This window comes from Sphaeramia orbicularis, chromosome 17 (genome assembly GCF_902148855.1).
Source record: "Sphaeramia orbicularis chromosome 17, fSphaOr1.1, whole genome shotgun sequence".
NCBI classification, from domain to species: domain Eukaryota; kingdom Metazoa; phylum Chordata; class Actinopteri; order Kurtiformes; family Apogonidae; genus Sphaeramia; species Sphaeramia orbicularis.
The window spans coordinates 13,464,229-13,481,849 of NC_043973.1; the positions used below are offsets into that span (position 1 = coordinate 13,464,229).

The 17,621-nt window shown below is 39.0% G+C and overlaps 1 protein-coding gene across 1 annotated transcript in view; it reads left to right on the top strand.

The window, feature by feature from the left end:
• The window catches only part of LOC115436593 (receptor-type tyrosine-protein phosphatase F-like), a 256,047-nt gene that overhangs the window by 140,433 nt on the left and 97,993 nt on the right, over positions 1-17,621 (top strand). The window contains 2 exon segments of the mRNA XM_030159483.1: positions 1,829-2,017; positions 8,151-8,261. Of these exon segments, the coding sequence (XP_030015343.1) occupies positions 1,829-2,017; positions 8,151-8,261 (300 nt within the window).

The following is a 17,621-nucleotide window of genomic DNA, read 5'->3' on the forward strand; positions in this document are numbered from 1 at the left end:
GGTGGGGAATGGGCTTCTGATGTAAGTGTTGAAGCAGTGACAGTCTTTTTTTTTTTAATACAAATGCAACGTGGTATTATTCTGAAAAAAACAAAATGTACAATGAGTCAGTTAAAATGCATAGCACACATGTCCCTGGTTCAGTTCCCAACTGCCCAGGTACTGTCACAGTCAAAATGTAAACCTGCATGAGTAGAAATAAACATTTACAGCAGGCTACTGTTTTTTTTTTTTTTTTTTTGTGTCTATATAAAGTCAACATTGTGAGGATGAATGTTGTTTAATCTTACCGTCTGAGTTTAAGGAGCTGTGCAAAGCTGTCTAGTTTGCTCACCTTTGTTAAAAGTGACGTTATCTGACTGATAGCACACAGTGACATCTTCTTATTATTGACTTGGACAGCATCACATAAGTGGATGCTGAGCAGCAGCTGTCACTGTCAAGGTAGAATAAAGAAAAGAGATGTAGGGCACATATCCCTGTGTTAACGGTAAGGTTTTAACCGAGCTTACATCAGATGATCGATTGGAGGAAATGTTTGAAAACTCTTTTATTGGTACATAAAAACATATAAGTACTAATATAATGTCCTATAATGCAGGACTATATTTCTTATGCTTTTATTATCCAATGAAATGATGTACTTCAGCCATAAATTTCAGAAGACAACCACTTTAGCCCTTTACCTTGCATCTTAAAATTCCGTTTGCTGAATAGTACTTTGTGTTGTCATGGATATGCTGTTACTTTCATTATGATGAGTTGGATTATTCAAATTGGTTTGTTTAGCTTACTAAGCCTAAGGCGGCTCATTTATGCATGGATGCCCAAAGGCAGATTGCTACTATCCTTCCTGTGTTGAAACCTGCAACCCCACATGTTGGGTAATAAGCCCGCTATGATATTCAATCAAAACCTGCATGTTTTTTCAAAACCAAATTTGAAACCTGTATCACTATCAAATGAACTATTCTCTAGTATTATAAGTAGTATTTTCTGATCTTGCATATTTTGTATGTGTATGTGTGTTCTGACAACTGTTTGGCCCATGGCATCTGGAATGGATTTGCTCTCTTTCATCCTCTTCTGTGGCCTTGCCAGCGAACCAGCTTTAATGAACTCACCACTAAATAGTCATCACCTTGTTGTGCCTCACCATGATCTACCCTCTGATTTTCTAAAGCAAAAACAGCTTATTTAAATCAACATGATTCAACTGCTTTAGGAAATCAGGGGATGAAGTTTTATGCATACATTCATTTTCTGAACTGCTCAGTCCTTGAGAGGGTCATGGGGATGCTGGGTAAAGGCAAGATGCACCCTGAACATGGGTAACACCAAAAACTATTCCCTCTCATATTTACATGTATGGGTGATTTAGATTGACCAGTTAACCTGTTAAGGTGCTTGTCTAAGGTACCCAGAGAGAACCCACGTAGAGAACATGCAAACTCCACACAGAAAGAATCTTTGTTTTTTTATGTCACAAACACATTTTGAAGCGTTTTGGCACATTGTCTCCACAATCCTTTCCTTTTTTTTCTCCACCTTGTCATGTTTGTTGTAATATTCACCGACAAACTCACCGGTGGATTGTCTTCTCTGTCATCGTCACATCTTTGTAAGTTCAAACCAGTCTTGGTTTTGTGAAACTGCAATCATGCAACATAAAAGTAATGGATCAAGCACAGATACCTGAAAACATCATGTTAAATTACTCGCACTTTGAGCCTGTTCTTGTCTGTTTTTTCTGCTTATTTCATATGTCCATATTTCTTTCTTCTGTGTGTCTGTGGCTACACTAAAATCAGTCTTCTCTTATTTTCAGAGAACCAGATCCCTCATGGTTTCCCCACCATAGATATGGGCCCCCAGTTGAAGGTGGTGGAAAAGACCAGGACGGCCACCATGCTGTGTGCTGCCAGCGGGAACCCAGATCCAGAAATCTCTTGGTTCAAGGACATGCTGCCAGTGGACATCAGCAGCAGCAACGGGCGAATAAAACAGCTCCGCTCAGGTGAATTATGATCCTTCTACTGAGAATGCGAACACAGACAAGACACACCACAAAAGATATCATTACACAGCTATGAGTAGAAGTGAGGATGGTGTAAAAACAAAAGACCTTTGTTGTCATGTACGACTCTTTGATCACATTTTCTACAGCTCATCACCATTACCTTAGTTCACTCAATTCTTACAGAATTATAGCAATGCTATTCTAAAAGTCTGGCAACTTTTGACAGTGATGCATGAGATTTTAACCTTGTAAAGTACAGCAAGAGTATTCTCACCATATTAAATAATCCTTAATCTCCTCTGCTTTGAACATGCAGCTGGGTCGCAATGAAGCCATGTGATGATGCATTACCTAGGATTCAGCCTTGCTAAAATAACAATTAAAAAAGAAAAATCAATGAAGGGCTCTTTGTTCACAGCGCCAGTCCTCTTGGTTAATAAACAGAGCTGGCCTGACCTGGATTTAGGGGAGAAGGTGCAAGGGGGAAAGATAAGTAGCTTTTGACCAGGTTTGGTCTTGTCACTTCTTCCTAAATCTTCGTCAGTTAGAGACAGCATCAGGTTGGCTTGCAGATCCAGAGGCCTCTAAAATTAGACACAAGGGCTACTCCAGAAAAGGCATTGGATGTTCCTGACCTGAGAACAGGTCACTGGAGCTTTTACTTTCATTTTCGCAACACTGGACTCCAATGCCAGCAAAGCCCAAATTAGATAGAGATTTCTCACAAATTAATTGCTAACACTACTGCTTTGCTATTTGATAGCGTTTTTACGGTAAGGATAAACCACATAGTAAAACTGTGACATTTTTCTACTTCTAGCAACAGACTTTTAATTAGTTTTCTTTCTCGAATATAGGGAGAGTGCCTGGGAATGTGCTGATATGTAATGCCCTCAGACTAACAGTTCCTTTTATCCACCATTTTCTTGACATCTGCTGCCATATCAGGATTTAAAGTAATTCATTTGACCTGAAATGAGGCCGGAGGGGGGGTAAAAACAGGCAAAAAGTGCTTTAATTTGCTACCATGGTTCAAGAGAAGACCAGACCCAGTGCCTGTTACTGTAACACATATAATATGCTCAACTTTTAATGTGCACATAGACATGTTTGCTCTATTTTTTCACACTATCCAGACCTTTCATTCTGTAGAGATGCTAGCTTCTCATCACTTTAATATCTCTGACCTCAATACTTTTTGATATATGTCACTTTTACTGTGTATGACTTTCATTCATCTCTCTTTTACTAACTGCTGTCTACGCAAATGTAGTCTGTACAAAGAGTGGGGGTCATCTTAAATTAGAAAGCCAAATAAAAAAAAAAAAATCTGCTTAAATTGCATCCTGTTTTAAAACTGCTATGAAGCAAAGACAAATGTGGCTGTAGCTGTTGTCTGCAAATACTAAGGAGAAAGTTTCTCTTGACAGAAAGTAGGGCTGTAAGAAAGTATTTATATACTTGAGTGTCACAGCACGACTGCACTGATGCTCTCAAACATTTAATAGATAGTTTACATAGAAAGAGTTGTGTTTTTGGTCATTCTTGGACCACTAATTGCTTTGTAGTTTGTTGTTACATTGTCACTGCAACATAACAATGCAAATAAATCCAGGAAGTAGCATAAGAGTGTTCAGATTGCATAAAAAAGGAAACTTCTCTCGATTTAGATTTTGTGCATAATAGTTGTTTATTACCAGAAATATTATACACATTCCTTAAATACAGGACAGAAGAAAAGAAAAGGAAAAAAAGGAATATATGGATAAACTACTGGTGCCTATGATGTAATGTGCTGTCAGTTAAACACAGTGTGCACTTCTGCAAGTTTAATTCATTGTTTTTGTCATTGTTAAGCAATGAATACATTCTGTCCACTGCTAGGCCTAGACATTAGGCTTTTAGTTTTTAGTAATAAACAAAGTCTTTTGTTTGTTGAAAAGTGTATTGCAGGACTTTTGACATATATGTGCATCAAAGTTAGGTTTCATACTAAATATGACTATTTCTACTTATTAAACAGGGGACATTAGAAATAATGGCCTACTACCTCCTGCAGCTGAGAGAAATTTGATAATTCCTTTTATCGCAATAACTGTATGTATTCTACTAATTATTTCTATTAAATTAAAGGTACATTTGTGCTTGTGATTGAAAGCTGAAGAAACCAGACTTTATTCGTTTGTCAAAACATGACAAACAATTGCCAAAAAGTGTAACATTTGGCATTTTATGGCCCAGCTCTATGACATACTGTAAAATCACCAGTTAATTGCTTTGTTTACAGAATCATTATGTATTGCAACCGCTGTATCATATCACTAACATTTCCAAACAAATTTTACAGCCCAGAATAGCTCCTTGCTTTGTAGTGCTAATGAAGTGACCTGACTTGTGTCATGGTGCATTTAAGTGGCCTCTACTCTGTATTGTTATTATTATTATTATTATTTTTTTTTATCAGTAGCCTGTCAGAAGCCATGTTTCTCTTTCCCACTGCTGTAAGTGGGTTACTAACTAATCTCTCCACCCTGTTTGCATTGAAATTACTCCCACCTAGGTGGTACACCAATTAGAGGTAAGAATGATGAAAAAGTGTGTTGGAAAATGTCACGTCTCACATTCACATCAGACCCCTGCATTATCCCAGTACCACGTCATCAGGTTCATCTGCACCGTTTCACTCTTTGTCTCTTCCCCACAATCATCCAACCTGTCTTTTGACTGTTGTCTGCTCCTTAACAAATGGTCACCAACGCTGCTTTGGGACAATGGAAACACAGACACAAGTCCAGAATGTCACCTTGTAAATGAGGGGTTTTTTTAACGGTTGTCCCTGCACTGTTAGAAATGAAGCACATTTATAAACGAAAGCGCACACACTCACACAAAACAAACATCGCCTTCAAACTCTCCTCTGGCTTTTCAGCGAAATGAGGCGAGGAGTTGCATTTTAAAGTAAAGACCACCACTGCCACAAGAGGATCTAACTGCCGTCTCTATGCCGACTCAATGTAAATTGAAATGGCTGCATTTGCATACAGCCTATACTGCAGTGCCCCTCAGCATGTGAACAGGATGCCTGGTCGAGATTGTTAAGGTGGAAGCTTCAACCCCTTTTTATGGAAATCATCTGCTTTTCCCCAGAGTTAAAGCATGATTTCCATTCAACAAGAGTGAGGTAAATAGTGGATGTCTAGGGCAAGCGGAATTCATTTGGAGCATGTGAGAATGACTAGTTGTGTGTTTGAGTGTCCTTTACCCCTAACCTAACCCGGATTCAGCTACATGGTCATCTGTATCACAGCTAAGTTAGCCACTGTGGTCCTAATGTCATTTGGTGACTAGAGGAACGTGAAATTACCTTAAACCAAGGAACAACAGCCATGGCTTGAAATTCCAGTCAGTGCAGAAATAGTGTAAAGACACCCATTTGACACTAACTCTGCTCCAGTTCACTCATTCAGAAAGTCGGTCATTGCTTTTGGAGCGGTGTCAGGTTTTGTTGAAAGGTGTGATTGATAGCTAGCTCACCTGCTGAGTCATATTGTTGTCTTCTTGTTTCTTTCTTTTCTCTTGGTTGTTCTAGATTCAACTGGATTGTTTCGCTCTTTTGAAAATGTTTCATCCCTCATTCACGAGACTTCTTCACTTCTAATACCTGGTGGGGAAACTGGACTTATAAACCTGTGGGGGGAGTGGTCTGTGTAGGTGTTCATCTATATGCTAACGAATTTAAGTGTTCGGGTCGTAAAGAGGGGGTGGGTCGTTGTTCAAGTTCTTCCTGGGGTTTGTTTGCTTTCAGGTGGGTCCAGGTGTGGAAGGTTGTTAGTTGAAAACTGTTTGGGTACATAGTTTAAAATGGTGCTGAAGTAGATTTCAGACAAATGATTTGACCATTTGTCTGAGCTACCATGCAAACTGACAAACAGTCATACCATTTGTCTTCTCTGGTTTGAGAGAGGAGTCAAAGAAGCCATTTTTGTGAAAGTAGAGAATTCTTCCCTGACCAGAGGTAGTGGTCTGATGACAAATACACAGACCACTCCCCTCACTGGTTTATAAGTCCAATATCCTCACCAGGTATTAGAACTGAAAAAGTCTCCTGGATGAGGGTTTTCAAAAGAGAAAAACAGTTTAGTTCAAGCCAGAAGAACTACCAAGAAGAACAATGACCTGGGCAAATGAGAACATACACAGACAACTTCTCGTTACTTGTTAGCATGGCGAGCTTTATCACGTATCGCAGCTCCACCCTCTTGTCCAAATACAGTCACTTCTACTAAAGATAAGCTGGCACCAACATGCAAATTCAAGACTTCTCCACTGCTCCTATACAGTGTGTGCCTTGCTCATCGTTGAAGCAGTTGATGTAATTGAAGGAGTTTGGTGTTGCTGCACTGACAGCTGCCATAGGAGTAACCCTCTGGATGCCTGCTCCACTCCTGTAGTACTCACGCTGTTTTCTCCTATGGGAGAATGGGCAGATTGACAGATTGGTGACACCAGCATTAGTATGCAGGTGCATTTCAGTGCTGAATCAGACAGCGATGAGCTCAGCAAGCGGAGCAAACACCTTGGTGGGACGTGTTGTCATGAGATCTGAGGTGGTGTTATCACATGTCACTGGCCCACCCTGTTGTGCTCGTCTTTTTTTTTTTTTTTTTTTTTTTGGTCTCGTCGTGATTCGAGTCCCATTTGGTTGGCGGTGAACCTATTTGTTGTATTCATTTCATACTGCACGACGATAAAAAAATAGAAAAAACCTCTTGACATTTATGTTATGCTGAGTATTTTTGTCATTTTCTGTCTGCATGGTAGCTGGCTGCCTTTCATGCCAGTACCTTGCTGTGTTGGAGACTTAGTAACCGTTACCACTGTCTGTGACACATTGCTGAAAAGTGTGATTTCTGTTATGTATTTTTTTTAATCATGGGATCAGGTAAGTTTGCTGTTTCAGTTCTTTGATTTTCTTTTTTTTTTTTTTTTTTTTTTTTTTTAAAGTTAATCTTTCCTCGTCCACTTTCCTCATCTGTCTGCAATTTGCAATTCAGTAGCAATGATTATATGATGGTTATGGACATGGAGTGTCAAAACGACCACAGTAACACACGTCTCCAGGGCTTTCATGCTTTGTTAGAAACAACATGTTAGCTTCTGTTTGATGAGCACAGCTACTCGAGGTGTGAATACTAATCTAAGCCATCTGGCCGAGGAACATCTCCCTGGAGTGCATCAGTGAGACATGGTCAAATAGTTGGTAATGAAAGAATGCAATAATGACCCTACTGCCACTGCATCCTCAATGACAACTAGAGGAAAGGTACATGCAGTGAGAATCACTTTCCAGCAAAATGTTGAGCCATCAAGCAAATAATGACAGAAAGGAACAGCCATCTGTCATATTTACTTTTTACCCTGTCATTTGTTTCAAACATTTGTCACCTTTTCATTTTGTGTCAAAATCAATGTATGTCAAAACGTATTTGATTCTAAAAAAAACTTATTTGAAATGAATCTGGAGTCGTTTGAATGAGATTTGTATGTACAGTCTTAAAAGTTGAGGGAAACTCCAAAGCAATGTCTTTTTAAACAATTAAAATGCCTTTAGTTCTGTATCAACCCTTCTCTGACACTTTAGTTTAATTTGATTATGGCCATTACAATAGGTGCATTTTAATTGCTAGAAGATATCTCAGAATGCCTCAGAGTTTTTCTGGATTTTAGTCTCATTTAAAATCTTAGATTCCTCTTGAGCCATTAAACTAAATAATGTTAAGTAAAACAGTTCATATTTAGCAGTTCTTTGTTTTATGAAGGTATTAAATCTATTTCCTCTGGCTGAGATAGATAACTCTCCTGATGATACACAGTTTGTTGATAGTATTTTTTTTTTTTTTTTTAGATTAACTGTCGTGGTCTTTAAGCAATATGTAATTAACAGTTTCCTTAAACTTGCCAAATCATCTAAATTCTTGTGTTGCTGTAAGCATTTTGTAGACAACACTACATGTTTGGCTTACACTAGGAGATTACAGGCTCTGTAGCAAGTCACCGTACAGATATGTGCAGTCCTTTTATGTCGAGCCATATCTGTCAACATGGCTAAATTTATTAATCCTCTACTCAGGAGCTCTGCAGATTGAGAACAGCGAGGAGTCAGACCAGGGGAAGTACGAATGTGTCGCCATGAACAGCGCTGGGACCCGTTACTCTGCCCCCGCCAACCTCTACGTACGAGGTAAATTCAAGTGTTTCTCAAGTCTTAAAATGTACAAATATATATATAACAATGACCTCTTCTTGTTTTAAGCCTCTGGAAACTACTGTCAACCATACAACCATGTCTTGTTTTACTCGCAATGTTTGCTGACTAAGGGTACGTTCAGACTGCAGGCAAATGTGGCCCAAATCCGATTTTTTTTGCCCCTATGTGACCTGTATCCGATCTGTTAAAGACAGTTTGAACAGCACAAATCCGATTTTTTCCAATTCGACCCAGGCCGCTTTCATATGGGGTCCTAAATCCGATGTGTATCTGATATTTTGCAGTGCGACTTCAGTCTGAATGGGCAGGTTGTATTTAGCTGACCTTTACATCACTGAAATGCGACAAACGTCCCAATTCTGCGTCCCAGGAGTGTCACTTCCTTAAACACAGTGTGTGCCTGCGTGGTCACATATTACATCAGGTCCTCTTTTGTGCATGTGGGTCACTTCAGGGTCACATTCAGTTCATACTCTGAACTGATAGAAGTGACCTTTAATGTGTAATATGAACGAGCACATAAAAAAAATCGTGTTTCACCCAAAAATCTGAATTGTGCATTAAGACCTGCTGTCTGAACGTAGTCTAAGTGACCTCGCATTTTGCCGTCTCTTTTTGTGTCGATAAAGGAGCTGCACACCGGAGTACATCAGTGATTTCAGTTATCTGAATGGTTTAAAGTCTTCTGAGGTGTGTGTGGGAGTGTGTGGACTTGAGCCGTGTTTCCATCAACATCGTTTTTAAGCACAGTTTGAAGTATCACGTTGGAAAAGGTTGATGGAAATGGCAAAATTTGAAAAGAAAACTTCCTCAATTTTTCATAAAAAAAAAGGTTTAATGCCTGAAGTGTTTTTATGTCTCAGTGGGAAATAGAAACACATTTTCTGAATATGTTTTATCTTGAGAACATTAATCATGTTACCAATCAGCTCCATGGTGAATGTGTCGACTGGTGACCAAAATATTCTTCAGCTATGTCTACAAAACAGCAACCGAATGCCCTACTCCTTTCACTGAATCATTGGATGGAAAAGAGTAATTCGCATTTTCTTTTTTTTCCCTCTTTTTTTCCATTTCAAAAGTTTGTTTCATAGTTGTTTGACTGTTCTACACAGGGTTTGTACAGATGCTTGAATTTCAATGTTGTGTTTTCAAGGTCTGAAAACTGTTTGAATTTCAGTTTAAGTGCTTGCAATTATAACTGTGATGTGATTTTTTTTAAATTTTTTTTTTTCTTCATATTAACTCTGCCAGGTGAGATGACAAGCTAAAGCTACTTACAAAGAGGTGATACATTTAGAAAAATAAAACTTTTTGTCAAAAAAGAAAATTACCAGATGCTGTCAGGTCGACTCCGGGTAAATTTTTATCTTAATCTTTGTTTCGGTGTGAGTGTGTCTGAAGAACGCCAAGTAGCTTCCCTTTTTTGGATAAAACTTTATGTTCTCCTTTAATTTAGAAACGTTTTGCTTTTATGAAACATAATTTTAGATGTTTACAGCATAATATAATGTACAATATTGTGATAAAAAGTGAAAAAAATAATCATGAGTAGGCCTGTAGTTATGTATTTTACCCCAGCGATAAGGTGCTGTGCTGGAAAAATTTGAAAATGAACCTTAAAAGTGCTTGAATTTGACCTTGAAAAACGCGTACGAACCCTGGGTACAGAAACATGGCTTAACTTTTGATCAACAACCACCTCATGCTCATCTGTCCCATCATTCCTCCATCTGAATCGGCCAAGTTGAGAGAAAACGTGTGTGGATAATTGCAAATTGTCAACTTTACATGGCTGCTTTATTCTAGTTCAGGTCTCTTTGAACTGATTCTCTCACCCATTATCCTTGCCATGTCTTTCTACCATAACCAATGAGTTAACTCACCTCCTGTTTGGCTGCAAACTCACCCAGGTGTGGCCTCTATGAAAACAGCTGCATAGAAACCATTTTCCTTACTGGCATTAAAAGCCATGCCTCCTTCTCTTTCTTTTTTTTTCTTTTATTTTGACTGTATCGAAAGGCTCCATTACTCCCCCCTCCCCAGCATGACCCACCTAGGGGCAGAGAGAGGTGTGGAGTTTCAGGGGCTTGTTTTTGTTGTGGCGTCTCCATGTGCAGACTAATGCAGGGTAAGGGCAGCATTGTGCCCATCCTGGAAAAAGCCTGGTATAGGGGAGAGGGCGGTCTGGGTCATCACCACCATGTCGGCTGTGCATGAAACAGAATAGCTGCTCCAGTTGTGAGCAGTGGGAGGAAGGAGCAAAGGTGTTATTTTAAGAAAAAGACATGTTTAGATGTTTAGGATTTAGTTAAAAGCTGCATTACTGTAGCTTTCAGACTAGTTTATGAACACATGTTTCCATCCACTATTTTTCTTTATTATCCATCAAGAGAAAATAAGTCAATTAGTTTTCCATCTTCACCTCTGGATAGAACATTACATAGCACTGCTAAGGAAATGTAAAATTAGATTACAAGCACTGCTTTTTCCTTACTATAAAAATTAATGTTCATGTTAAGCATAATTATTTTTCAGTATCCAAGAAATAGGTTTTTGCAGCAGACAGAACGTCCTCCTGTGTCAGATAAATGATTGCCACAAAAAATCTCAATGCATCAACTTTACAATGCAAAAAAGGCATTTCAAGAAAGCAAAAAAAGGAAAGAAAATATATCGTACTTAATGAGATATGCCATCACATATTGAATTAGATTAAAAAAAAAAAAAGCCAAAACAATGGTTTGTGTAATGTCCCAGCAGACAAGTGAAACTACTTTCACAACTTCTTACAGTTTCAGTCTTTGTAATCTAAATCACTGTTTTCATCGATTTTAATGAGTACCAGCTTCAATGTATGACTTTTTTACCACTTGCTCCATTATGGCCTTTCAGATTTTACTCTATTCTTGTTTTGAGGAGTCCAGCCAAGCAGAACATATGCCAGACTTACCCCATTGGCATATTGGATATAATTATTATGAATATTTAGCTTCTTTCATGTAGTACAGTCATTTTCTGCAGTCTACACTGATGAAACATGGAAGGCTCCAGAAGGGTCAGACCTTAAGTCTTGGCGGGGGGATGAAGGCGGTGGAGGAGTTGTGAGTCTCGTCTATTAATCAGGTCATGTCTGTCACAGGTGCAGACGAGGCCTTTTCTCCCCCTCAGAGGTAATTACAGTAGTTGTGTGGCGTGGCGCCAGCAGGGCCCCTCAGGCCCCTCTAACCTGTAACACCACCCAGGTAGCTGTCAACCCATTGGCCCCCGACACCAACTTTTCCGCCAGCCTCGCCACACCAGCAGAGAGATAGAAATCAAACCAAGCGTAACCTTTTAAAAGTGTACTTGGCTGGAATGGAGAACAAAGGCTCCAGCCATGTTTTTCAGTCTGCCTTTGTTACTGCAGTAGGAATGAGGAGATGAGACCTGGGGGCTGTGCTATCACCAGGCTGTTTGATTGGGTTTGAAACATAAGGGACTCAACATAAGTGGCCTTTGACATGCCTCCCTTATTTTGCTGTTCTTATATGTGTTTTTCAGACTCCAGGGGGAGATTAAGGGGCTTACAACATCTGCTTTTATACCTGTAAATATAACAGTCTTTGGAAACAAACAGGCTTTGAAAGATTAAAATTTTCCAGTGCTGATGTGAAGCAACAGGATGGAGAAATCTGATAACAATCTAAACCAGGACAGTTAGGAGTGGGCGGTCTGACACAAAAGGCGGGTTGCCTGCTAAAGATAATATATATCATGGGCTGTTCATAGCATTCATGTTGCATTTATATTGATCTTTAGAGTCTGTCAGCATTAAAAGTGTCATGACAGGTTTTTTTAGTTAGATAATTTGACGACAAAAACTAATTAGAATTGCAGTCAGCTGCTCGTGTCTGCAGATGTCCCGTCATTTAATAATCCTAGTTTTACACAGATGCTTCGCTGAATCAAAATAATGATGTTCGAAATCTCATAAGCAAGTGTCCAAATATTTCTAATTCATTATGAAAGTGCAGTGGGACAAATTAGACACGTTTGTATCGCCACAGTCTAGATAATGAATGAGAGGCAGTCTTCATCTTAATTATCCAATAAATCAACATATTGATCATTATTATAATTGCAGAATATTGTTGAAATGGTGTTGTGGCAGATTAAAGAATTGAGATCATGTATTTTGATTGAAGATATGGTGATCTTTCAGATGGGCCACATTGCCCATACCTAAGGATGTTATTTCAATGACACTAGGGGTTAAGAAAAAAAAGAAGAAAATGAGGTTATAATTCTTATTTCATTGTGATTTAGAAGGTGCTGGAATTGAGGCCTGAGATTCCACTATTCTGTGTAAATTGCAAGAATCACAGGATTAAATTTAGTGTCTTATAAAATGTCAAGCTCCTGTGCGACAACCTGTTGAAATGTCAATAGCTAACATTACTTGAAGGTGACATATAGAAGATATTAACATGAATGGAAAAGTGTTATATAACTTTTTGTTAACACCCTTCTAACACCTAAATACACACCCACGCAGACTTTTAAAGATTGTTTTTTATATGTGAACGTATATATTGTTTTGTTTTTTTCCACTCATCATTACCACTTGATCGAGTTCCTGCATGCAGATACACAGACGCGCTCCTACCACCAGTGTCTTGACATTTCTGAGCCACCAGAGAATGATACCTGCATATTTCTATGTGGGAGCGAAGGATGAGTGGGTCAAGGTTTGTGTAGGGGAAGGTGGATTGTTTTTCCCATCTTGTCTGCGTATCTATTTACATCCTTCCACTTCTCATCCATTAAGAATGTGTGCATGTTTTGGAGACGTGCAGGTGACGGTTGCGCGGCCTGTTCGCCAGGTGGGTCTCTTTCAGTGACCCTCCTCTAAAGAAGGACTCCATCAACGTGAGCTGAATCACAAAGCGTCCTGTGATTGTGCATGAGAGCTGATTTGTCAAGCGCTTATCCTGCAATGGATGAGGGATGTCAGCTTCTGTCTGCTGCCACTCCTTCATATATCCATGTGACATGTCAATATGTCACAGAGGATAAAGTGCTGCAGCGGGACTTTTCTTTTACTAAAATATCTTCATGCTGTTCTTTGTGTGTTTGTGTCACGGAGGGAAACAAAATGATTATTTCAGGAAAAAATTGCAATATGAGCTCTTTGGGTGTCCACTACACCAGCTGGTACCCTTTCGAAGTTTTTTTTTTTTTTAAGTCAGGAAATAGGCCTTTCATTTTTCAATTGGTGAAGCCAAAATATCCAATAGAGATGCACTAATTGCATTTTGACCAGTTCCACTCTTCCTAACAATTATAATTTCTGTACTTCTTTAGTAATGGGAAATTAAATGAGCAAAATGTACATATTAAAACACAACTGCAGAAAATGTTAGTAGAAACAGCATAATTTAAAATGACTTTCTGAATTAATAAATAAACAAATAACTAAATAAATGTGTAGCTTGTTTGAGGTAGTTTGTTTTGTTAAAAAAAATGAATGCACTTAATGGAAGATGCAAACCTTTAATTTATCTGGTATTTCTCCAGAATCTCTATTCCCCAAAGGTACAAAAATGTGGTCATTAATTGCAACAGGGTTGCAATATGATTCCTTAGTTTCCTCAGTGAAACATCCCTTCTTCTTACAGCCACTTGTAAAGTAGACTATTCCAACTAGGGTTGTAATGATGTCATGGTGTTACAATTAGTCGCGATTTTAAACGTTATAGTTAATTAATCGTCAAGGCTGACAAAAACTCAAGTACAGTAGATTAAGAGCAGAACCAAAGACACGCCATATGTGCTTCTCGCACAGAACAAAAGCAACATTACAGAAGCATTGCATTCAACATTCCTCGAATGAAAATGACAGAGAAGGAATGAGCTGACCGCCTGTCTGAGACAGACAGTTCAGAAATTCAGACCATAAATATATTTTCAATGCGGGCTCACTTTTGTTTCCATAGAGTTTGCGTTCGCTACCATCATCTACGTAGCTTCAGGCTACCATTGTTCAACCCATCCATAACAATCTGGCTGCATAGCTTTCGAACAGTAAGGCCATTCTTCTCCAGAAGTTCAGACGGTCATACAAGCTTTGGGATGGTGAACTTGTGAATGATGCAATAAACACGCTCTGTTTGATCACAAGTTAAACTGCATAAAATAGTCTGATGCTTCACAACAGTGAGAGACGTAGAGGAATGAGTAAGCCACGTTAAGTTTCACTTTTGTTGGCGTGAGGCACGGACTGCACCCCCATGTATAAACCCCCGCAAAATAATTGTAGTAATCGTTAAACCGTGATTATTTCTCTGATGACAATCGTAGCACCAAAATCTAATCGTTACATCCCTAATTCCACTGCTAGTTTTGTTTGTGCTCCTTGCAAGTTCATGCAAATCCAAACATTTGCATCAAATCTGTTTGATTGTTATATGGAAGTGCAGTTATTGAGTCTTAAAGATGAAGAACAAATCAGGAGAAAAAAAAACAAAACATCAGACTTTGAACACACTTTCCTTCTGCAGCTTTCTCCTCTTAGTTGAATTGCACAGACTAAATATCAACATAACTTAATGGAAATTATTTCATGCTGTTATGAAAAAGTAGAGCTTTCTGCATTGAGACACTTAGGGGAGTTATAGGATCACACCAGGGTCAAAATGATCAGCCATTGGTCATTTCTGCTGTCAATCACATGTTGAACTCTCCTACCTGCCTGAAAATGCATGATTGCACACAGGCTGCATCACAGATTAGATTTTCTACATCCTTAAAACACAGTATTTTGAAAGGTCACCATTTACTTTTTTTAAGTGACATGAAAAAACTCCTAAAAAAGACTCTCCAAACCTGAACCAGATTACATAAGATCTTCTCCAATGTTTATATGAATACAATCCATTCTCAAAATGAAATGCAGTACATCCCACTTGATCTAAGATGCTAGTTACATCGCCACTGTAACCACAGAGACGTGATGTTTATTTCATTTGGCAGGTCACCTCTAATTGTATCGTTCTTTACTCATGCACAGTTTCATGTCCATTCCTGGCTGATAAAGATGAAGACTGTTGAATTCCAATCATCAGCTGATCGATTAGTTCACAGAGCTCAAAGGAATAAATATTCAACTGGTGATCTGATATCTATGTAGTCAATAGTTCATCCAATCATACTGTAAATACCATATCTAAATTCATTGTGTTAAATCATACATTTAACTGGCCACTGGTGTTATATATGTCAATCAATAAACAGTTTGCAGAAATGTAATAACTAGCAGTGAAAATTATCCGAATTGATTGATAAACATCACAACATTGTCAGCAAATGAGTTTCCCTCCCTGATGTGCCTCGTACTTCTTACGTGTGCCATGACACTAATGTCCACTGTGTCAATGTTTCACTGTCTTTTGTCTTCACTTTGTGTCTCTCCACTCCACTGCTCACCTTCATCACATCATTTCATCCACAATAACAGACCAGCGTGAAGGTTTGTCATTTTCACTTTTAATCCCCTCTCTTCAGTATGGTGCAGATTTTACTTTAGGTGAGATTAAACATGTTTTCCAAGTTCCTTTGATGAACCAGTCCCCTCCCTGAAAACAAAACCAGTAACCAGTCTTACCCTTATCCACCTTGTGTTTTCTTTTTGTCTTGTTTGCATGAATCCCTGTATAGTTCTTGCATTCCTTCCAGTGCCACTCCCCCAAAGTATGTTTTGATTAGCCTTGCCAAAACATGCAAGGAGTCCCCGTGAAGTTTTCTTAAGCCTTTATTTTTCAATCTTTGTCTTGATGTGTAGATGTAAAGTCTTCTCAACCACACCCACATTGTCATTGTCAACCCCATCAACCAACCACTCTAGCTGCTTTCCCTCATGCCCCTCATGCTTTCCATCCACCTCAGTAGTCCCATCAGAGGTGTGTGATGGATTACTCCAGTATTCAGGTGGCAACGGGATTTGTCAGGTATTTAGGCAGCAACACCCCTGCTCCCCGACTGAGGGACATGGGTATCACAACTGACAAAGCCGTTCTCAGGGGATTATGTCTGTTTTAGCGCCATGGGCATACTCCACCTCAAAAGTGAAGGAAGTGAAAGGCACATGTTAGTCAAATGAGACGACAGACGTTCCCCTGGCTCTATGTGATACTGCAGCAGGAGGCTCTGTGGGGAAAATGTTTAAACACTTTAAACATTAACATACATTAAAAAAAAAAAAAAAAAAAGATCCAGCTACTTTTTCTAAACACTTACTCTGTAAGCACTGCAGAAGTGATTGATTCTTGTGCTTACCTCCTTTATAAAAACCCTTCCTCATAGCATGGCCTGATGTTTGGAGAATAATTTCTGTAGCCCTCTGTTTCACTCCTTTTACCCTTTTACAGCATCAGCCACCCTCTGCATGTGTTATTTCATCAAAAAATTTGCTAAGAATCAGAGTTTCAATATTTAGTTAGAATTAGTTCATTTGAAAGGGAACATCTTCTTTGTCTGTGTTTAAAACACAACCTTAACTACATCAGTCAAAACATGGGTCAAATTCAACCCCAAGTCTAGATTGGTTACCTGTAACTCAGTAGTTGTCAAGTGGTTAAGCTTTGAAAATGAACCCAAAACTGGATGTTTGGTAGATTTGGTCCTCATTGCCCATTGTTCAAGTGCTTGTTTGAAAAATAAAAACTGATGACGCTGACATTGTCCAAAAGAAGCAATGTTTTGGAAATTATGTGTTCACTTGTAGTATCTGCAAAACATTGCAGCACAAAGAGCTGACCTATAGAATATTTAAGGAGCTGGCAGTGTGCTGACAATGGGGATGATCAGCCATCATGGTCGCCCAGCACTGCTGCCAGGAAGCCTGGAAGCCTGCTGAGTCTGTGCCAGTTTGCTCACATATTGATTGACTGAACAGGTTCTGCTATCCTTGGGCACTTTGTCAAGGCAGTTAAATTTATAGATATCCAGCAAGCAGGCAGGCAAAGTGGAGACAGGGCTTATTTTGTGGTTTTGATAGAGTCCCGGAGCCCGTCTCTCCAAGCCTCTCTCAACAGGAGTGAGGCTTCGGGGGAATCGATAACAATTACCTACCCTCTAGTCATTTTGTTCCACAGCACCTCTCCAAACTTAACCGCACGCCATGAATTATTCACAACATTAAATGTTCAATATACACAGGGCCCATTGACTGACTCCTCTTAGCACTGTTTTGTCTACAGAATCATGAAAGAATAACAGATACTTTGAGCTTAATGGTCTTACATTAGTCCCACTTCTCCCACCGTTCTCTTTTTCATAAGTATACGTTATGAA